The 24,217-nt window shown below is 40.6% G+C and overlaps 1 protein-coding gene across 2 annotated transcripts in view; it reads right to left on the bottom strand.

Annotated features, from left to right (window-relative positions):
- Window positions 1-24,217, bottom strand: part of TANGO6 (transport and golgi organization 6 homolog) — a 184,815-nt gene that overhangs the window by 24,663 nt on the left and 135,935 nt on the right. For both annotated transcript variants that reach the window (XM_027516145.1, XM_027516146.1), the window contains exons 16-17: window positions 14,164-14,315; window positions 5,183-5,296 (exon numbers count right to left, since the gene is read on the bottom strand). In XM_027516145.1, coding sequence (XP_027371946.1) covers window positions 5,183-5,296; window positions 14,164-14,315 — 266 coding nt within the window. The remainder of the gene's footprint in view (window positions 1-5,182; window positions 5,297-14,163; window positions 14,316-24,217) is intronic.

Here is a 24,217-nt window from a genome sequence, read left to right on the forward strand (position 1 = left end):
TATTAAATGCCTTTTATTAATACTATCAATAGGTAAACACCTAAGCCTGGGCCAGTAGTGGATGATCGACAGAACTCCTGCCTTGCTCAACTGGCAGTGGCTTTATGCTCCCAGAAAGGGGTGATGCTCCTTAATTTCAGTCTTGAAAGGGCTCTCCCCAGCTCTTTTTCAAAGTTTACAAAGGAGTAATTATTACCTGGATCCCAGTCATTTTAAAATAAATGTTCTTTTCATTTGCTCATCATATGGAACCTCTGATCTGTTAAAAGGAGTGGTGTCTGTGGAACCAGCTCTGGGAAGGAAACTGGGCTCATTTAACTGCACCCATAGCACCAAAAAACCCCACAACAAATGTCAAAATAACTTTGGGGATAAAGCAAAGCCAATAAAATGAAGAAAAGATTCCATGTAGTCTGTCAGTTCACTTACAACCTGCTGCATCAGAGACTGTCACACCCCCCTTGGGTTCTAGTTCTCAGTCTGGACAGACAGGCACAAGATTGAACCCAGGACGCATTTGCTAATCTTTTGGATGAACCATGTGTGACTGCTGTCATTAAAAAATCATAACATCATACACACATCTCTTTTTTCTTTCTTTTTTAAGCCTTGGTTTTTGCCTTTTCTCTCACAGAAAAGTAGAAGAGCAACTTCCAACTGCACAAAAGTTAGTGAACCCACTATTCCTAAAGTTACTGGGAACAGACTTCTAGTATCAGAGTCCAACCCTGGACTCAAAAGAAGGAATTAAAAACCATTCCTGGGACTTCTCTGGTGGTCCACTGGCTAAGACTCTGTGCTCCCAATGCAGGGGGCCTGGGTTCAATCCCTGGTTGGGGAACTAGGTCCCACAAGCTGCAACTAAGACCCGGCACAACCAAATAAATAAATATTAAAAAAAATTCCTGGGTGGAGGCCTGGATTTGGCTCTGAACTTGACTCAACCATCAATTAATAATTAATCTCAAACTCTTCTCCCTGAAGATGCTTCTAGATTTTGCATATTTTTGAAGATACAAGATGGTGTTGAGGGTTGGTTGTCATCTTGAAGGAATAAATTCTAAAGCTGACTTACTTATCTCCCATTAGAGTATAGATTATTCTTTTGTCACTTAAAATTAGGGATTAGAAGGAAGAAATGGTATGTGCTGTAATTACTTTTTAATGTTAAAAAACAAGGGAGAAAACTTCAATATTAAAATGCCATCATACTTAGTCACTACAAACCTGTGTGCAAAGTTCTAAAGTATTTCACAGTTGTTGTTTTTTTTTTTTTGACCACACTATGCAGGATCTTAGTTTCCTGACCAGGGATCAAACCCATGTGGCTTGAACCCATGCCCCCTGCAGCAGAAGTGCAGTGTCTTACCTACTGGACTGCCAGGAAAGTCCCTCACAGTTCTTCTAAGTCAACTTTCAATAAACTATGCAGAGGACTGTGGTATTAGTTACCTACATAAATCTAGAACTATGGTAAACCCCAAATCATTCATTCTTTTTCTTAAGATACTCAACCTTTTCCCCAGTGTATATATAGTTGATTCTTGTTATTCATAATATTAATAGTTATGTTCTATAAAATTGTGTGAACACTGAATTAACAGATCCTGAATTAATGGATACTGAACTACTGCTCCTAAGGGGAATATATGGTCAGGATTCTGAGAGCCTCTGGTCACACCAAATCACTCATTCAAAAATCTTTAAAAGGGCTTTCCTGGTGCCTTAGTGGTAAGGAAGCCAACAGCCAATGCAGGAGATGAGGGTATGATCCCTGAGGAAAGATCCCCTGAAGAAGGAAATGCAACCCACTCCAGTATACTTGCCTGGAAAATTCCATGGACAGAGGAGCCTGGTGGGCTTCAGTCCATGGGATCGCAAAAGAACTGAACATGACTTAGCAATTAAGCATGCATGCACCCCTAATGCACTGCATGCCTCCCAGATACAACCGGTAGGCTGTTGCTCAGCCATTACTGTTCCAATTATTCATTACTGTCTTTGGAATGAATGAATGTTCTAATAATATGGATGCTCTAAACATTTACAATTTTCAGAATAAACAAGTCACCTTGCAAAGACTTAACTTAGGAAGAGTTAGAGAGTTAGGCACAATTTTCCCATGCTGTCTCCCATCTCATAATCTCCATGATAAGGAGGGCTGTTCTTAACTCTGAGGCCAACAGAAAGCACAGGTCTAAACGTATCTCCTCTCCTGGGTATTCCTTGTAAATTCAATTTTCAGCAAAGGTAAGGCAGAATTAGCTTATAAAGGGGGTTCCCTTCTGGCTGCAGGTTATACTTGGGAATGAGTAAATAAACAGATATGATCATAACGCCAAAACAGGGCTAAGCAGAGAAAGTGTTGCTGGAGAGGGTGTGGAGAAAAGGGAACCCTCTTACACTGTTGGTGGGAATGCAAACTAGTACAGCCACTATGGAGAACAGTGTGGAGATTCCTCAAAAAACTGGAAATAGAACTGCCTTATGATCCAACAATCCCACTGCTGGGCATACACACTGAGGAAACCAGAAGGGAAAGAGACACGTGTACCCCAATGTTCATTGCAGCACTGTTTATAATAGCCAGGACATGGAAGCAACCTAGATGTCCATCAGCAGATGAATGGATAAGAAAGCGGTGGTACATATACACAATGGAGTATTACTCAGCCATTAAAAAGAATACATTTGAATCAGTTCTAATGAGGTGGATGAAACTGGAGCCTATTATACAGAGTGAAGTAAGCCAGAAGGAAAAACATAAATACAGTATACTAACGCATATATATGGAATTTAGAAAGATGGTAACAATAACCCGGTGTACGAGACAGTAAAAGAGACACTGATGTATAGAACAGTCTTATGGACTCTGTGGGAGAGGGAGAGGGTGGGAAGATTTGGGAGAATGACATTGAAACATGTAAAATATCATGTAAGAAACAAGTTGCCAGTCCAGGTTCGATGCACGATACTGGATGCTTGGGGCTAGTGCACTGGGACGACCCAGAGGGATGGTATGGGGAGGGAGGAGGGAGGAGGGTTCGGGATGGGGAGCACATGTATACCTGTGGTGGATTCATTTCGATATTTGGCAAAACTAATACAATTATGTAAAGTTTGGAAATAAAATAAAATTAAAAAACAAAAAAAAAAACCTCAACACTCAGAAAACTAAAAAAAAAAAAGAAAGAGAAGGCTATATTTCCCCCCAAAGTGGCTATTCTAGCTATGTACAAATGGGAAAGAGGTAAAAGCTACCCCATTGGTGGGGGTGGTAATGTCTTCCCTCTCTGATTTCATCCTATCTCCTGATCTTCTGGACCTCACTTCTTACTGGACTCTTTGCTTTCTTTTCAAGCTGCTGGGACCACAGTTTGTAGGCCGGCACATCCACGAGAAACAGAGAATTCACTGAAACCTAGGATTATCTTTTGGCACTCTGCAGCTTGAGAGACAGTGATTAAGAGGAAACAAAACAAAACAAAACTTCACCAACAAAGCGGCATTTTCATTTCAGCTGTTCCTGGGGGCAAAACAGAGCAGTGAAGAAAATCTTAGATTGAAAGCTCTGTGGTTATCTCCGCTTCTCATTAAAGTGTCCCTGATGATAATCACACCTACGATTACAAGACTTAACACACCTGGCCTCAAGGGCGCAACAGGAAGAGAAATCGTACACTCATCCCATCTCATTTCCTTTTCTTTATTCACTGAGTAAGCACAATTTATACATTTCAGTGAGTAAAGACTGGAGACAGTTTGGAGAACAGAGGTTTTTCATTCACGTGGCTTTCTGAAAGTGACACAAACCTTCCATGGCTACAAATTATTTCAGTACTGGTGAGACAACCAGTGTTGTTTTCAGTGGCTATATACAGATGTGAAAAGATCTGGATAGCATTTCTATTTCTTCTTGTACTTTACTAACCAGACATTTGCTATGCTACACACATACACACACATACTTTTTCTCTCTCTCACTGAGTAAAGGTGTATGCACTTACAGAGTTTTAAAGATTCAGTTTAATAGTGTTGTAACTCAATTTTTAAAATAAATTTTTATTTTGACATAATTTTAGACTTACAGAAAAGCTGCAAGGACAATAAAGAAGATTCCTGTATACGCCTTACCCAGTTTCCTCTGTTGTTAACAACTTACATAACAATGCTATATTTGTCAAGAGTTTTGTAGATTTTGACAGTGGGTTAAAAAAAAAAAAAAAAAAAACACTGACTTTTAAAATTCCATTTTGTACAGCAGATTCTCAACAAGAGCAGTGAGTACCCTAAAACCATTATCTGAAATGTCGAGTTACGATCTCTCTGTCCCCCACTCCAGTCAAGGTCCTAGATAAAATAACTGGGGGATAACTAATGCTTGTACAAAAATGGTGTCGGGAACTCAATTTGGCAAAATTCTAGCATGAACAAAGCCAAGTGTCTAACAAACACTTTCCTAATGGCTTCACTGACACTTGGTTAAATACTGATGTGCCAGCCGTAGACAAGCATTGTGGATGCCAAAAAGTGAATTATTAATGCACACTCTCTTTATAAAGTCAACTGGGAATGTGTTTCCAATAAAATCAAGCAGAAAATTAATTTAGAGGCCATTCATTCTCAGCACACACGTGAATAGATATACTTTCTTCCTAGACTGGCCACACACTGGGGAAAATCCAGCCAAACCCACTTGGAGGAGGAATAAAAGTTTAATTTATGCAATGACTAAAATCTCATGGATTGCACTCACAGCTAGAAAGGAGACATTTGAAATGAAGCCCTTTAGTGATTCCATATGAACAATGAAATGAGTCAGGAAGACAAATCACTCAAGTTCACGCTATAAAAACCAGGCTTGGTGCGGTCCATAGCTCACCCTGGAACCTGTCCCTCTGAAGGGAATGCTGAGGCCCAGGACCTCAACCTATAAACTTGTGTCCTGGTTTTTCTGGAGGTTAGTGTGCAGTTTGCCCAATGTGACACAGAGAAAATAGAGACTCTTACTGAAGATGCAAACAACAGAATTTTCCTGCTATAAAAATCCCTGATGACTGATTCATCTGTATGAATTCACCCAGGAAAAAAGTTCCAGGCCTGTCCTGGTGAAAGGAAGACTGATGAACAGATAAAAAACAAAGAGGGAGGGGATTTGCAAATGGTAAGAGACTGACTTACCTCAGTGGCCTTCTGGCTGAGTCCCCGAAGCAGCAGCACAATCACGTGGATGGCAGCTCTCCGCACTTGAACTTCATGGTCTGTTTTCACCACAGCAATCAGACAAGCTGTTACCTAGGAGGGTGAGAGAAGACGAAGTCAATAAAAATCAGAGTTGCACAATTACCTAAAGCCTTTCAACTGTGTTCCACTTTCTACACATTCATTGCAAACAATCTGGCTTAGCCAGGGATGGACTGCTTCCTCATTCTCCATGAAGAGGGAGAGATCTAGTGGTGGAGACCTTGATTTAGTCTGGCTTTTCTGGAAAGGGGCAAAATCTGGTTTGGAATTCAGGAGGGAGATTAGGGAGTGGGAAGGAAATATACGTGCATATAATAAAGGCATGGTCAGAGGTAAATATCTCCTCCAAAGTGGGATGAACTGTTACCTACCCCACTTTGGGGACATCAAGTCAAAGAAAGAAAAACTGGTCTGAAACACGGTGGTGTATAGGGACTTGAGGCCCCTTAAGATTGAGCCAAGCAGGCTTTCGAGTTCAAGGCCTGGCAAGAGGATCAATGTGCCAACTGATGAAATTTTCAGTCCAGGGATAGAGAAATACATAAATATTCAAACTGATATTCTAGTGCATCCAGATACCCCATCCTACAAGTCCAGTGTATGGCCCAAGGGAATCACCAGGGATCAGTTTCTGAGACTCCCTGCCTGGGCATCTTCACTTGTGGAATGGGTCTTTTAGTGTTCATTTACTTTAAAAGACAGTTCTATAACAGAAAAGACTTGGGAATTCTTTGCAAAACATGGTGCAAGATATATGGTAATAATTATATGTCATAAAACGAAAATTTTCTATACCTTGTACCAGCTATCCTGCTCCCACCCAGCTCCTGGTAGGCACCACAAAAATATTCTAAAACCTCCATAAAGAGATACCACTAGAAACAGCAGCAACGATCCTTTATGAGGTATTTGTGCAAGATTGAGAAGGAAAAAACAAACATTGTGAAGTGTAACCAATGACAGCAAAAACCTGAAGGTAAGTCTAAATTATTCACTTGGTTTTTTACATACTTTGTTATGTGATTTACTGTGTGAGTGTATATCTTGGCCAACTGGAAGGATTGCTAACCATGATAGAGAAAATAGCCAGATTGTGTGCTTGGGAACATGTATAAATACATATTACATTTAAAGAATGGTTTTTTAAAAAGGTTTAAAAAAAGCACGTAGGCACAAATGAGGAAATAGCTTGTGCAGAAATTTTAACTATGCAGGTTGTATTTTTCACAGCTTTCAAACAGTTGGGCATAGTTCAAAGTGTCTAATTAATCAGCGATGGCAAAGGGATTAGAAGTAGCTTGTTCTTAAATATAATTGCATCTGTGATACACTGGCATTTAATCAAGTTGTACATCTATTAGACAAGCCTGACGCTTACAAGTGAAGGGAAATTCCAGAAAAACTCAACTCTTTGGGGACTGTTTCTCAATAAGACTCAGCAAGCTGCTTCTGCTTTTGACCTGGGACCCCAACCCAATGCCATCAGTGGCTTCCATGCCTCCGGCATTAATGGTAGAAGCAATTCAGTCCTCGGAGGAGTCCCTTGGGTGACCTCCAAAAAGGCAACAGTATAATAGGTACCTCCACTTGCAGGCTTAGTATTTACGAGGTAAGAGCTGAAATCAGAGAACAAGTTGGAGCTAGGTCTGAGGCCTTCCTGACACATAAAAGTTTAGCTTATTCAGTCTGATAACTGAAGTATGAAAGCCAGCCCAGGTCCATGTAATACATAGACTCTCCAAAGCCTTTTGCCTGCTTACTTCAAGGTTTAGTTTTGGCCCACATTTCTACATTTGGTGGACAAAAGCCTCCTGGCCTGGAACCCCGCCTGATCCAATGCTTCTGCCTCAAGGCTCAGTGTAGAATCAGCTCTGACTGTCAGGCATTTATTCCACAGTCAGGATAGGCAAAAGAATCTTGACTGGAAAAGGGCTTCTGCTGTAAGGCCAGCGCTGAATCTCTGTGCTACCTTAAAGGTGCGACTGGGAGAAGCCGGTTATTCCACACCTTGCTGAGATCAGCCGTAATGGCCTCCTGCTCTTGATGACTTATGACTAGACTGTACCAAGTCCATCTGCAATCAGCCACTCAGGACAGGCAGGCAGAGGTCTGTGGCCATAAGTATTTCTGGACCTTCCTCAACACCTTCATCACAGTACCAAATCCCATTACATGTATACAATGTTTGGTTGTGCAAAATGTTTTTTAAAGCATCAGAATTTTAATCCGGTCTTGCACATACCATCAAAAGATACAAACAGCTTATTCTGTTCAGGTCAAGCTCCCATAACCAACTCAGAACGCTGTCCTTCGGCAGGCCAGTGGGGCAGACTCCTCGTCAAACACTGCAAGCAGGGAAGACGCCTGGCCGCTCTCTTCCATCTGGCCAGTCTGAACAAGTCACTCTCATGGCTGGTCGCTCTCACCTCCAGCCCCAAAGACATACTCAACACTGCCTTCCACTCCCCTAAAAGCTTTGGAGAACAGATAGATGATGTAAGGTCTTTACTAATTTATGAATTGGGATAGTATTTCTCTTCTAAGTCTTCCCAAAGGGCAGAAACCCATTCCATGGTATCTTCATGTCACCTGCCCTAAGGGCCAATGCACCTATTCTAATAAACCAAACTATGGAAGGCTTTTTTTTTTTATTGGCTAAACTATGTAAATCATCTCCACTTCTGAAAGCCGTGCAGAGAGAAAAACGACGATTGCTTTGGAAATGCTAAAGGTCAGTTTAACCAATTTGACACTTGATAGGAGCCAACAGAAATATGGAAAAATATCACTCCCCAAATAGCTGGTGCACACCAAGCATAACCAGAACTATATAAATAAAGATAAAACAAATGGCAAGAGGGCCAAAAATAAACTTTGGAAAATTTCAGAAGAGAAGTAGGCAGGGTTCAGGTATCAAGAAAGCATGATTTCAATTTTCCAACAGCACCTTCCTCCCCTTTCCCAAAACTTCCTCTGTTAAAATCCAGTCAGTCTGCTAACTTGTTCAATACTAAATCATTTGTCTTTCTGTCAACTAAGAAACTTTAAGGTGGGACAAACTGAGAGAGTAGCACTGACATATATATACTATCATATGTAAAACAGCTAACAGGAAGCTACTGTATAGTACATGGATCTCAACCTGGTGCTCTGTGATGACCAAGAGGGATGGATGGGATGGAGGTGAACATGGGAGGGAGGCTCAAGAGGGAAGAGACATATGGGTACATGCAGCTGATTCATGTTGTTGTATGGCAGAAGCCAACACAACATTGTAAAGCAATTATTCTCTAATTAAAAATAAATAAAAATAATCTTGCAATTGAAAAAAAAAAAACAAAAACTTTAACAGCCAGGCAGGATCCCTCTAATTCCATGTTCTGCTTGCTCACTTAACCTGATGAGAAACAGAACCACGGTGGCTCTGTTCGCTTCCCTGAGGTTTCCCAGGACAGTCACACGAGCCCTCATCTCAGTGCACGAACTGTTATTGAGAAAACAGCACTGATGGTGACAAATCTGCTCATCAAATCTAATCATCATTCACTGGAATCAGAGGTGACAGCTCTGCATCAGCCTTCAAAGCCCGGGTTTGCGGAATTCTGGGCACCACTTTACAAGTGGTGTGCTCCTACACTTGTCACCTGGGGCATATCTTATCTGCTGTTCTGAGGATGGGCCTCTCACTGCAGTTCGCTTAAATCATATTTACTTTTCATGGAGAATGATAAAGATGAAAGATACTATCAAGATTTGGTTTTAAGCAACACAGTTCTTGACAAGAACAAGGAGAAATTGGGGAAAAATAATAATAGTTTCCAGACAGGTTAAATCTTGACATCAACAGAGAGGAAAAACCTGAATTCCCAGTAGAGGCTGTGAAAGGGCTGGTCCTTTCATATCCTTTTATGTTCCTTCCCTACCTGTAAGCAGTGTCACGGCACAGACAGTACCCAAGTCTGGACTACCCAACACGGTAGACAGCTTTGTTCAGAAGCCTGAGAGCCATAGCTATGACCCCTGGATCAGATCATGTTAGACGCGCCTAATGGAGGCTGGTTTGTTCAATTTTATATCAAAACAGGTTACACTTCCCCTTTCCTCTGCCTGCCTCACGCTTGATCAATGTGACTTCCTTGCTGCCCCGACAGGCCTACCTGAGGGTCCCAGCTCTGTGTTCCCTCAGGACCTTGGGCTTGTCATGGGATATCACTCTATTCCACTGTCTATTTATTCCTGTGTGCCACAGTTTACTGAGATTTCCCTGGGGGAAGAGATTGGCTCCTTTGTGTCCTTTCATATACCTGACACATGACAAACACCCATGAAGAAGAATTCCTTCAGTTTGCAGCCAAAGACACATTTCCCCAGAGGTAAAGCTCCTTCTCCACTAGTACATGCTGGGGTCAAGCATTTCTGAGACCACAAAAGACTTCAACAGCTTTCATGAGACAGTGAAAAAACTGTAGAAGAAGAAGACACAATAAACTTTTAAAATAGATAGGACTTCCCTGGTGGTCCAGCAGATAAAAATCTGTCTGCCAATGAAGGGGAGGCTGGCTCAATCCCTGGCTGGGAAGATCCGACATGCTGCAAGGCAACTGAAGCCTGTGTGCCACAGCCACACTCTAGAGCCTCTGGCTACAACAAGAGAAGTCACTGCAGTAAGAAGCCTGCGCACTGCAACGGAGAGCAGACTCTGCTTACCGCAACTAGAGAAAGTCCATATGCAGCAATGAAGACTCAGCACAGCCAAAAATAAATAAATAATTTTTTAAAAATAAGTTAGATAATTTCATTCCTCTGCTCTGGTTACCCATCTCACTCACAGTAAAAGTCAAAGCCCAGAAGGCCCTCTCCCCATGTATCTGCCAGGATCTGCTCCTGCTCCTGGTCCTTCATGTGTACTTAGGTCACTCATCACTGAAGCTTTCCCTATTCATCCTGGTTCACAGATTCACCTACAATAGCAAACTCCCTCCATGCCCTTGCCTGACTAGACTCATCTCCTTAGCACTTACTCTATATGACACAGTACATATTTGTTGACTTGCTTGTTTGTCACCCAACCGTCCTCTTTAGAATGTCAGCTTCATGAGGACAGAAACTCCGTTCTGTTCAGAGCTGGATCCCAAGCATGTGGCTTGGCTCCAGTCTCATAACTGGCACAGAGGAAGTGCTCAGGAAGTATTTTTCAAATGAAAAACAAATGAATGAACAACTACAAAAAAACCCAGGCCAAATCTCCCACTTATTTGATGTGAATGAACAAGAGTAGCCTGACTACAGGAGGACTCAGTAGCTGAAATACTAAGACTGTCAGGTGTCCAATCATGTTCAAACTTGCAGTCCACGAAGGCAGCTGGTTTGGCACTGATGACACAGCAAGCGTGGGGTACTACATAAGAAAGAGCATCTAAAAAGAAGAGACAGGAATTATGTGGGATGGAAACACCTGGTTTTTCAAATCAGAGGGAATACATTGTCTTCTGAAGTTTCATTGCCAAAAGCAAGTGCTGTTAAAACAAAACTGCATGACCCTTCCTGTCAGGAGCTTTTCTCATATGGCAACTCTCCTTCTTTTTCAAGGGCACAAAAGCAATCTTATAAACAAAATGAAAACATTCATCGAGAGACAATACAGAGGAGTCGTTAAGAGCACAGGTTCAGGAACCAACTGCCTGCATTCAAATCCCAGCCTGGCATGACCTTGGCAATGAATTTAATCTCTCTCATTTATTTACGTAGGCTGTGTCGGGTCTTAGCTGCAGTGCATGGGCTCTTCGTTGTGGCACGCTGGCTCAGCTAAGACCCGCAGCACATGGGGTCTTAGTTCTCCGATCAGGGATTGAAAGTGTGTCCCCTGCATTGAAAGGGGAATTCTTAACCACTGGACCACCAGGGAAGTCCATAACATACTATATATTTTAACAAGTATATTATTTATTGTCTGTCTCCTCTCACTAGAACATCCCATCCAAGATGATGGGAGTCAATGTCTATTTCGAAGAATGATACATATCCATAATGCTGTTTAGCATATATGCTGTTTGGCTCTCAATAGCAATTGTTGAATGAATCACTGTATACTGTATCTAGGCATATATATTATCCTAGATCCTTGTAACAATCCTGCGTTATAGATATTTTAATCCCATTTTCTAGGTCAGGAAACCAAGTTCAGAATCTAAGTCATCTGACCAAGTGAACACACAGGTAAGTGGGTGGTAGAGTGGGCCTCATTCATTCCCATCCCCAAGTATGCTTGGAAATTTGGTTCTCTTCCAACAGGTCAGGTGGGTCTCCAGAGAGATGACACTTCTTTTTTTTTTTTTGACACTTCTTAAATGTCGCAAAACCTGCTTTGGCACAATCTTTCTAATTAACCAAACCAAGAAATTTCTCTAACACTTTCAACAGGAAATCATATGCTATCAGCATGTTACAGTTTCCTTAAGAGAAGAAAGGAAAGATGAATGGTCTCAGTTTCTGGGTTCAGAGAAGATCATGATGTCAAGCATAGTTTGAGTTCATTGGTTTTAGAAAATGTATGGGATATGGTCAAATCTGAACTGATTCACTTGGAGATCTGGATGACATTTTTCTTCAGGTCATATATTGTATTGTTAGTCATTCAGTTGTGTCTAACTCTTTGCAACTCCATGGACTGTAGCCCACCAGGCTCCTGTGGGCTCCTCTGTTCATGGGATTCTCCAAGCAAAAATGGAAATACTCCATTCCCCACGGAGTGGGTTGCCATGCCCCGCTCCAGAAGATCTTCCCTACCCAGCGATCAAACCTGGTTCTCCTGCTTTGCAGGCAGATTCTTTACTGTGTGAACTACAGGGAAGTACCTATTCAGCTCATGGCTATGTTCAACAAAATTGGGGGATGCTCCCTCAACTCTGAAGATACTAAAAACCATTGAGTTGTACTCTTTAAGTAGGTGAATTATGTACAGTATGTGAACTCTATCTCTGTTATTAGGAATAATAGTATTTGGGTTTGGTTCAGATCATGGTCCAGGAGTTTTTTTCAGTTCATGGTTTATGGTTCAGTTTGGGTTGAGTCACATGATCAGATCAAATAAACGGAGGGAAAAAAATGGGAGCCATTTCAATACTGGACCCAGAATATTTATAACAGGCTGAAATCTTTAGCTAATATAACAAAACAGGCCTGCAAAGTCCTTAACTGTTGCAAGTTAATAGACTAAACAGTAAGAGAGTGCAAAGTGCCATCTAAAAAAAGTAAAAATCAAATGCCCAGTGGTTCATGTGTATTAGCACACTGAAAGATTTTAAGTTGGTAAAAATCATTGTTTTTAAGTTATTAAAATCTTAAATACAAAGGGGGTTACCTGGTGATCCAGTAATTAAGAATCCACCTGGCAATGCAGGGGACGTCAGTTCGATCCCTGGTCTGGGAAGATCCCATGTCCTGTGTGGCAACTAAGCCCGTGAGCCACAACTACTGAAACCTGTGCACCTGGAGGCCATGCTCCACAAGCAAAGCCACTGCAACAAGCCCGCACACCGCCACTAGAGAGTAGTCCCTGCTCAGGACAACTAGAGAAGAGTCCGCATGCAGCAACAAAGACCCAGCAGAGCCAAAAAATAAACATAAATAATTAGATTTCAAACAAACAAACAAACAAATACAGAAAGTTGGGCATAGGGCTATGCCTCTTGGGTTAAAGGAAACAACTGATGTATAACTTCCTAAAAATCCTATGTTGGAATTTAACAATAAGAGGAGCCTTTACAATCAATTCAACAAAGCATATAAGCTGAGGAATCAGGAAATACCATAAATTCAACTGTATGTAAACATCCACGAGTGTGTTTTGCCACCTGTTGATAAGACATAACCAGACACTGAAGAAAATTCCTTCTCAGTAGGTACTTCTTAAGATTTGATGTTCAACATGGTCAGTCCTAGGACACTGAGTAATGTGAAAGAAGCCAGTATTACAAATTTTCTAAGTTTTTGTTCTTGTAATGTGCTCCGTATGAAAAATCTAGTCTCTTATAAATAAAAAGGTAATATAAACTGTATTCTATTTACATATTTATAATTTATAAGCCATCTTCTTCCATAAAAGATTTAAGATGGTGAAGCCCATTAGTAGTAAAAAGACTCCTGGTCACATATTAACTAGTCTTCTTTTTGCCCATCATCCTCAAATAGCAGAATGTCTAATACATAGTAGGTGTTCAAGATACATGTTAATATACTGATGACTAAGTAAACACAAAGGCAAAGATAAAATTTAAGAGGCTAAAGAAAGATATTCATAGAAGACAACAGTGTGATATACCTTTCACCAAATCTGAAACTCTAACACCAGTCTTTTAAACTCCAAACACTGGGGAAGCGAGCATCCAGTGCTGATATCTGTATGGCTATTTTTTTTTGCTGCTCATTTATCCTTTACCTACTAGGTACTAGGCACTGGGTATAATGTGGTGAACAAAACATGGAACTTAATTAGTCTCTTCTAGTAAGACCCTGTCTCCCTGAACACAGGATATCTCCAATCAGTGGGGGCCAATTAGAATATGTATTTGCCTGAGACGTTTCTGTGAACAGAGATGACACTCATAGATGGCCCAGAGATCTAGGGCAAAGTTCTGTTTGGCCTTCCTCAAAGTTTCTTCTGTTCTGTTTCCTTGGAATCTTTACAGTATATCACCTTTTATGGCTTAAAGGAGGTTAAGATGACTTCCTGTCACTTGCAATTAAAAAATTCTTACTAATACAACTTTCAACATACATATGAGACTATCAAGGCTGAGGGTGGTTAAATGACTTTCTAGATCTAGAAAAAGAACACAGGTCTCCTAACTCCCAGGGCCAAGCTACATTATAGGTCCAAGTAAAAACAAGCTATAGAGAAAGGAATCAATCTGCAATACCTCATGAACCACGGAGCCCAGCATGAAGTCCAGCCTCTGGCACAGCTCTCCAAGGTTGGACAGGCTGCTGGCTCTGTGAGCACTATCCGGATCTCTTGCTCCTCTGAGGAAGGTGTGGATTAAAGGTTCTCGGTACTTTGAGACCATGTCCCCTGTAGCAAAAGAGAAGAAATCACAGTCTTTTAAAACAAACTTTCAACTTCTTAAAGAAGGAATAATATGTCACCATTGAACAGTGTATGGTGTTTTATGCTTTTCAAATTACTTGTATAACCATTAAAAAATCATATCTGGAAGAATAATGTTAGGGAAAACATGCATGATGAATTATTTTGTGAAAAAGCAATTTATATATATATATGAAATAAAAATATATATATCATAAGTATATAGCTTAGTAAACTTTCACAAATTCAATACAACTCTCACAGTCACACAAATAGCAAGTTTGGTCCTAGGCTAGACCCTGGTCATCAGCCTAGTACTTTTCCTACACTATCACCCTACCTACTCAAGCAAAGTGAGTGAAAGACAATCAAGGCATTTTGGATCCTTGTCAAGGAAAGCTCGACAACTTATTTATTGAGAGACCTACTATGGGCTAAGCACAGTTGCTAATACTTGGGATACACCTATGAACAAAAGAAACAAAGAGCCTTGCCCTCTTGGAGCTTCCATTGCAGTAAACTATACAGTAGGTTAGAAGGTAATAAATGCCATGAGGGGCAGCAGGAGAAAAGCAGGGTAAATATATCAGAAGGAATGAGGATGGTGGCAGATTTGTTTTTATTTTATTATTATTATTTTTTGGCATACAGGATCTTAGTTCCCCAAGCAAGGATTGAACCTATGCCTCCTGTGGCAGAAGCTCAAAGTCTTAACTACTGGACCACCAGGGAAGTCCCAGACTTCTTCATTGAGATGGTTGAGACATTTAGTCAAAGGCTAGAAGGTGAGGCTGTCCCCATGTGGATATGGTGGGGAGAAGCACATCAGGAAGAGGGAACAGCCAGGGTAAAAACCCTGTGGAGGAGCATCAAGAAGGCCCAAGATGGGACTTCCCTGGAAATCCTGGCTAAGACTGTGCACTCCTAATGCACGGGACCTGGTTAGGAAACTAGATTCCGCACGCTGCAACCAGCCAAATAAATAAATTAAATAATTTTTTTAAAAAAGAGAAAGCCCAAGAGGAGGCTAGAGGGGAGATGACAAGGCGGGTGGTGGTGCAGATCTTGCAAGGCTTTATAGACCTCTGTAAGGACTTGGACTTTTTCAGAGTAAAATGAGGCCTTTGGAGGATTTTAAGCAAAAAGATCACTCTGGCTGCAGTGCTAAGAACACACCCTAGTGTATGTGAGTATGTATGTCTTGTGGAAACAGGGTACAAATCAGGAAGCTGCTTGACAGAGAATGGTAACTTGAGTAGAGGGGGTGAGAAAGATTCTACATATTTTCTAAAGACTGTACCAACATGACTTTCAGATGACTCCAACGATGACTCCTAGGATTTTTGCTTTTGCGTGGTAGGATGAAGTTACTACCAACTAAGATGGGAAAGGCTCCAAGGAAATCAAGTTTGGGGCAGAAGAAAAAGTCAGAATTCAGTTTTAATATGTTGAGCAAGTAGAAGATATACAAAGTGTTCAGAAAAGAGAAGTCTAGGTTGAAGATACGCATTTTTGAGTCAAGGGAATGTAGATGATACTTAAAACCTTGAAACTAGATATATAATCAAGGAAGTGAGTTTAGGTAAGGAAGGCAAGTAGACCAAGGACCAAATCTGTATGCTTCCTTCGACCTTAAGTCTGGGATGAGTCTGGGAAGAGAAGAACCAGCAAAGGAGACTGAAAAGAAATAACCAGCCATGTAGGAGGAAAATTAGCATGGTATCCTAGAAATTAAGAGAAGAAAGTCTATCAGAGAGTAAAGAATGGTCTGCAATAACTGCTGCTAAGTAAGGTAAAAGAAGACTAAAAACTGACGATGAGACTGAGCAACAATGAGCTCACTGTTGACCTTGACAAGAACCGTTCTGATGGACTGGTAGGGGTGAGCACATGACTGAAGTGGGTTTAAGATAGAAAAAGAGAAAAAAGTAGATCATTTAAGGAGTTTTTCTGCAAAGCAGATAAAAAAAATGGGGTGATAGCTGGTCAAGGAAATAGAGTCAAGAAAAGTTCGGGGGGGACTTCCCTGGTGGTCCAGTGGTTGAGACTCTGCGGTTCCAATGCAGGAGGTGTGAGTTCGATCCCTATTCAGGAACTAAGATCCCACATGCCATGCAGCCAAAACAAAGAAAGAAAAATTTGTGTTTCATTTTTAAAGAGAGGAGAAATAGAATGCTAAAGCACTCTAAATTGACTTTAAAAACAAAACAGAAACAACTTCTTCCTCCATGGACATGCTGAGAACTAAAGCTGTTTTGGCTTGATCTTGGCTTTGAGGCCCTAGTCCCAGAACCCAAGTTTAACACTTCACTTCCAGCTTATTTGTAGCTCCAAAATCACTGCAGATGGTGACTGCAGCCATGAAATTAAAAGACACTTACTCCTTGGAAGGAAAGTTATGACCAACATAGATAGCATATTCAAAAGCAGAGACATCACTTTGCCAACAGAAGTCCGTCTAGTCAAGGCTATGGTTTTTTCAGTGGTCATGTATGGATGTGAGAGTTGGACTGTGAAGAAAGCTGAGCATTGAAGAATTGATGCTTTTGAACTGTGATGTTAGAGAAGACTCTTGAGAGTCCCTTGGACTGCAAGGAGATCCAACCAGTCCATTCTGAAGGAGATCAGCCCTGGGATTTCTTTGGAGGGAATGATGCTGAAGCTGAAACTCCAGTACTTTGGCCACCTCATGTGAAGAGTTGACTCATTGGAAAAGACTCTGATGCTGGGAGGGATTGGGGGCAGGAGGAGAAGACGACAGAGGATGAGATGGCTGGATGGCATCACTGACTCGATGGATGTGAGTTTGAGTGAACTCTGGGAGTTGGTGATGGTCAGGGAGGCCTGGCGTGCTGCGATTCATGGGGTCGCAGAGTCGGACACGACTGAGCACTGAAGTGAACTGAAGGTTACATGACATCTAAACAGTGACAATGGTTTCTGAAACATGTGTTTAAAGTCACCAAAATGATAATTACACAGAAAAATCAACAACCTACTCTATCAGGCCCAGCTCTGTGCTGTCCTGTGCTTAGTCGCTCAGTCATGTCCGACTCTTTGAGACCTCATGGACTGTAGCCCACCAAGCTCCTCTGTCCATGGAATTCTCCAGGCAACAATACTGGACTGGGTAGCCATTCCCTTCTCCAGGGGATCTTCCCAATCCAAGGATTGAACCCAGGTTTTCCTCATTGCGGGCAGATTCTTTACTGTCTGTCTGAGCCACCAGGGAAGCCCAAAGAGTAAGGCGGACTCTTTACCATCTGAGCCATCAGGGAAGCTCCAGGCCCAGCTCAAATGCCTCAAATTCTACTTCCTTTGTGAAAACCTTCCTTAATATTCTATTAGCCTTAATTAGGCCTCCTTGGAAACCCCACAATACTTTGGTTTAAATCACATTTGTTACTAACACCTTGATTCCTAGATGTTTTCAGCCTATATCTATTTCTCACATTAGACTTTAAATTCCTTGAGGGAGAACTTTGACTGCTTCATCTCTGTTGTTATCAGTTCTTAGTAATCTTTGCACATCCTAGATACTCAACAAATGCCAATGTTGACTTGAATTCACTCATTTCTTCAACTAAATATAATTATGTGCTGGTATTATGCTCATGTTCGAGGGATACAAAAATTGATAAAACATAATCTTTACCCTTTAAAAAGCCCAAAGTTTAGGGGGTGGGTATAAACAGATAAGTACCAACAATTATAGTCCTGTGTGGTTAATGCCGTCATAGAGTCAAGCAGAGGTTGCTTAGTATAATTTCACTAATTTTAGTCACTTGGAAGGGGGAAGAAGAGAAAGTTTATTTTTTGCTTTCCCTCAAAGACAGGAACACAATGTACTTTCCTTACAATGTAAGAAAAAGATGAGGGGTAATTTCTCTAAAATGCTCCCAGTTCCTAATATAATACATGCAGCATGAGACTCACCCCCCTGCCCAGTAACATCAACATAAGATGCAGAAATTGAACCAGTGATGACTTAGTCATACCCTGTTTTCAGAACAGGAAAGAGGGGACTCTGTGCCTACTAAGACCTAGTATTTGTATTTCTGAATACCAGGCCTAGTGAATGCAGGCACATGTTATGCACAACAATTTGCATAAAGGCTTCTCTGTAGAGCTGTAATCATGAAAAATGAGAAGATATAAATTAAAATGAATTAGCGTGAAAGTGGTTAAGTAACTATACATATTGTGGAATACTACATGGTCATTAAAAGGAACAAGACAGAATTGGAAAGGTATCCCTGGGACTGTCCTGGCGATCCAGTGGTTAAGACTCTGTGCTTCCACCGCAGGGGGCTTGAGTTTCATTCCACAGGCCTCTTGGTCAAAAAAAGAAAGAGGAAAAACTACTAAAGAAATATTTTAAGACTATATTAAGTGAAAGAAACTAATAGAACCAGTATCATTCCATGTATGTGCATAAAAATGCACACATGTAACTTCTCTCAAAATTAACAAACCACATCTACAGATTTAAATATGTATATTAAGTATACAAATGCATAGAAAGAAGAGAAAAAGGATATATTGAAATAGAAAGGTTAGATAACTTGTCCAAAACAACCAAGATCAAATGTAGGTAGTCTTACACTTAACTATGATACAATGCATTTAAGATACTTCCAACTAAAAGAAAAACATATTTCTCTACTTTTGGTATAACACTGTCCTTTTCTGGAGTCAGAAAGGAGCTTGCTTCTTCTGCAGTGAGATGTGCCTCTAGAGGTAAGAGCTCTACATTTTAATTTTGCTTAATTTTTATTTTTTCGCAGCACCACTCAGCATGCAGGATGTTGGTTCACCCAACCAGGGATCGAATAGGTACCTCCTTGTAGTACAAACATGGAGCCTTAACCACTGGACTGCTGGGGGAGTCCCTCTGTGTTCTAATTTCTTCCGTGAAGCCAACTAGCAGTGTGACTTAGGGCAAATCCCTTCACCTCCTCAGACCAACTGGAGATGAGTCAATTAGACGAGACGGTCTCTCTGGCCCTTTCCAGTTGGAAGTCTATGAGGTGATGAGTCACCTCTGGCTTAGCCATCGGGGGAATGAGATTCAGGAGAGCAGGAAGGGAAGAAAAAGCATCTATTCATGAGCCCTGGAGTGGGAGGCTGCTGTGGTTAAAGGAATGAAGGTCTCTGTTGGGAAGGAAGTCACTGAGAAATGACAGAAGTCTGGAATCCATAAGGAGGGGAAATTGCAGGTTGAAAAGGTAAGAGCAGATGACAAACTAGTTATTATTTATTAATGTAGGGATTTAAAGTTAAAAATAAGAGGTAAACTGTAAAGCAACTATATACCTCAATTAAAAAAATAATAAGTGGAAAACACAGTACTGTAAATTAGTTATATTTCAATTTAAAAATGGATTAAAAAATAAGTAGTAAAGAAAAGGTACTATTTGTCAGGTAGAGTCCCTCCTCTCATGGTATTCAAAGCATACTGAGGAAAAGGAAAAATACTGACCAAGCAACAACACTGAAGTGAGATGTCCCCAAAATGGTGACAGAGAAAGATACTTTTATGAGTAATGTTTTAATCCGGTTCCAATTTCCATTAACAACAGCTCCAGTATTCTTATTCATCCAGACTCAAAAGCCTGGTGTTCTTTTTTGACTTCTCCCTGTCTCCCTTCAGTCAGTCAGGCAGTTCATTTATTATTCTTCAACCCTCATTTACTTCCCTATGGGATTTGAGGCAACTTTCAATAAATAATACTGAAACAAATGGATATTTTTTAAAAACTCTATAGTGAGGAAGTACTGATATTCCATGCTAAGAATGGTTATTGCAAATGAACCCCAAATTTAGTTTAGCAATTCTAACAGCTAAGGCAAAAAGGGAAACAGAAAACATAGTTCCCATTAGTCAATAAAAGAAGGTACACCTACTTCCTTCTTTAGGAAGAATACCAAGAGGGATTTCACTCATTCATTCAGCAAATCTTAACTGAGTGCCTAAAACGTTCCAAATATGACTTCAGCACTGGAGATAATATATACCATGAAAATGAAAGTAAAGTTCCCATCTTTATGAAGCCTACTTCTACTGGAGGAGAAAGACAATAAATAATAAATAAACTTTCCAGCAGCAATAAGAGCTATGAAGAAAAATAAGGAAGGGGGAGCAGTTAAGAGTCAGGGGTGAGGGCTCAGGGAAAAGGTACCAGAGAAGAGCTAAAGGAAAAAGTCACGTGAAGACATGGGGGAAACTGAAGAATAGAACAGACAACAGTTTTATATTCAATGTAGGAATTATATGGCTGCTTCTTATACTTTCTCACCATAAAAGGTAAGGGCGTACCATTACGTTAACAAAATCAAATTTTAACATTCCATTTATATAAATTCCTGCCTTGCCTGAGCTTCATTACAACTTTCCAAATGAGCATCCATTTAACTCCATGCTCCATCAACCCCACTGCCAAGCGTACCTAAGAACTAAGAGGAGCTAGTGGAGACCCGGAATGAGAGCCCACACTGAATCCAGTCAGCTGGCTCCGGGCCCACCTGCTGCCTTGTTTTCCAGGTACTGGGCTGGGCGAGCTGGAACACTTCCTGCACCCACTCTGCATTTCTCAAAGTGTTGGGCCGTCATATCTTCCGCAACCTGACCTCCCTAAGACCTCAGACCTTCCTCAGCCAGGACGTGTCACACCTTGCTCAAACCTGGTCTTCTTTGGAGATTTACATCTCTGCCCCCATTTCCTGAAGGCTCTGTTAACCTCTGACGGTCTTCGCTCTCCCGTGCTCCTATTGTGCTGTGTAGTTGGTTTCTTAAGATTGTACTGGATCCCAGTCACCAGTTAGTCCTGACCAGGTTTCTATGCAGAACAAAATGAATGCACGTGAACAGAGAATACAGCTTCTGGGGCTACATGTGACACCAGCACAGAATTCAAAGATCCTACAAAAAGGGTTCTTAGTTTTAGCTTAAGGGATCTCTATGTGTCAAATTTTCTTGTGTATGTCTCACTGGCATTCTCCCATTCTTCCTTGTAAAACCACTCTAACTTTGCTCAAATATGCATCTTCTCCCTGTCCAGCCACCACTTATCTGACTCAGGCTAAGGTCTTTATTGCTCTAAATGAATCATGGTGGACATATCCTCTTGTCTTAATTGCTCTGGGCATGTGATCCAGTGTGAACAAAGAGATGTGAAGGAAAATCTGATGGAAGACCCTAAGAAAATACTTTGCCTCTGGTTATGTATAGCCTGGTGGGCTACAGTCCATGGGGTTGCAAAGAGTCGGACATGACTTAGCGACTAAACAACAACAAATGATTTTAAGAACATAACACCTCAGAGTTGCTGCAGCCAATGGAAACTATGAGGGACTAGGAGATGAGGCTGGCAGAGTAGAAAGATGAAGAGATTTGGGGTCTTGAATGATGTAATGGAGGCAAAGAATTAACAAATTCAGGGCTTTTTGTCATGTGTAATGATTTATTCCTTATTGTTTAAGCCAGTTGAGAATTTGTTACCTGTGGCCAAAAATATTCTGATTTGACATATGAAAATTTAACAGTGTAGAGGTCTTCTACATCAGTTCTATGTCTATCAACACAAAGTCAAAAAAGTTAGATTTGCCAAAACAAAGAAACTTAAGACAGTGTATGTTTTTAAAAGGATTCAGAAGTCAATTTTATAACATAAAAAAAAAAAATAAGCCCGATACTTTTCTTTCTTCTAATTACAATTTTAATTGGGACAATAGCCTAGTATACAGCATGACTCAAAATATCAATGTATATATATTCTGGGTTGACCAAGAAGTTCATATGGGCTTTTTTCCATAACATCTTTTTTTGAAAGTTGCTTTACCATATTGTGTTGGTTTCTGCCGTACAACAACGCAAATCAGTCATAATATATATTTATCCCCGCCTTCTTGAGCATCGCTCCTCTCCCCTTCATCCCATCCCTCTAGGTCATCACAGAGAGCCAGGCTACACCCCCGTGTTGTACAGAAGCTTCCCACTAGCTCTTTTACACGATAGTGTATATGCCAATGCTACTCTCCCAATTCCTCTCACGCTCTCGTTCCTCCGCTGTGTCCACAATTCCATAAATTTGATTAAACCTTTTGGCCAACCCAATATATACAGCTTTACCAAAGAGCAGAGTCATCTTTATACATCTGCCAACTTATTAAATAAAGAAAAGTGAGTATTTACAGTAGGAGCTCATGTAAAGGGGTTACATCTGAGTGTATTTCACAACTACTGACTAACCACCCATTTCATTATGAACTAAAACCTCAGGCTGTGGGACATTCACTGCTATTCCCTAGTTTCTGATTAAGCAACAAAATCTCAATTATCCCATCTGGTAGGGTGTTAGTTAATATATATTTTTGGCTTCTTTTTCTGCTCTTCTTTATCCAGATGAGATGTTTGTATTTCTTCAGTTTGAACTTACCTGAACCACAAGGTTCTAAGATCCTAATTCACCTTTTGTTAAAAAAGGTGGCATACACTTGCCCCCTGACAAGGGCAAGTATTTATTACCATCCTGCTATCTCCTTCAAAGTATGCATACTGTACGGCTTTTACAAAAAATAGTATTGATTTCTGAACTCCCTAATCCCCATTTTCAGAAAGTATTCGCCATAGACTACAATATTTAGACTAAGATATACCCATGGAACTGAAGTTGGAGAGACCATCATCTTTTCCTTAGGCATTTAGCAACAACTTCAGGGAAATGAACAAAGTAAACTTTAAAACTCAATCCAATTGTTGGGTTGTGGCCAATTACCTGTGCCTATTACTTCTGGGTTACCCTGGTGGATTTCTGTTCTTAGGGCTCTGATTGGATACCCCTTAGGAAATTTGTTTTAGATGAGTGTTCAGTCCTGTTCTATCTATTCATAATAATTCTAGATGGCATCCTCTCACCTGGCCAATTAAAAATACCTGCTCTGAGGCTGGCCATAGATTCAAGTTTTCTCTTAGGGTCATTTAAACTCAATCGGAGTGATGAGCTAAGTCTCAATAAAAAATTAACTTCTTATCTATTAAAAGGAAAACTCCTACAATTATGGGGAGGATCTACATGGTTAACACCAGGCTATGGTCATTTAAGTTTAAAGGCTCCTCTATGTTGGGAATGGTTAAATCATACTAAAAATGATCAACCTGGCAATTATGAGACAAGGCTGGGTGCCTTATGAACTATGCCTGTTATTACCCTTAGAGAGAGTGATTGGTATGGAACTCAGTGCATTTGTGGCACTAATTTATGGCCTTGACATCTACAGGGATGATACAAAGGTGTAGCCTAGGATTCCCGTGAATTTAAGGTCATACATGTTAACAAGTTACAGGTAACCCCAAACAATCTACCATTGGTATGATCCCAATGGGTCAAAGATCTGTGTTCTACTGGTATGACCATTTAGCAGCTTGTGTGTGTGTGTGTGTGCGCGCCTTCAATGGGGTTGGAGGATGTAATTGACCACATCTAAGCCTTGACAACTTTCATAAGCTTTAAATGATAGTAACTGGGTTATCAGCCTATTGAATTCTGAGATCTCTATGATGAGAAAGGCAGTGCTACACAACTGCAAGACCCTTGACACCTTATAGCATCTCAGGGAGATATTTGTGCTATAATTCAAACTGAATGCTGTATTTTTGTACCTGATAAATCCTTTAATGTAACACACTTGAACCACATGAAAAATCAGATTTCTGCTCTAAGTGACCCATTCCCTAGTCTTGACAATCTTAAAAAAAAAAAACTGGTGTGGGAGGCTCATGGCTAAAATATTTACTTTTAATTCCACTAATGTTATTAACTATACCATTTGTATTTTGCTTGTTTCACAAGACTATTATTCTTGTATCACCAAGTATATGACTGAGC

This window comes from Bos indicus x Bos taurus, chromosome 18 (genome assembly GCF_003369695.1).
Source record: "Bos indicus x Bos taurus breed Angus x Brahman F1 hybrid chromosome 18, Bos_hybrid_MaternalHap_v2.0, whole genome shotgun sequence".
In the NCBI taxonomy this organism is placed as follows: Eukaryota; Metazoa; Chordata; class Mammalia; order Artiodactyla; family Bovidae; genus Bos; species Bos indicus x Bos taurus.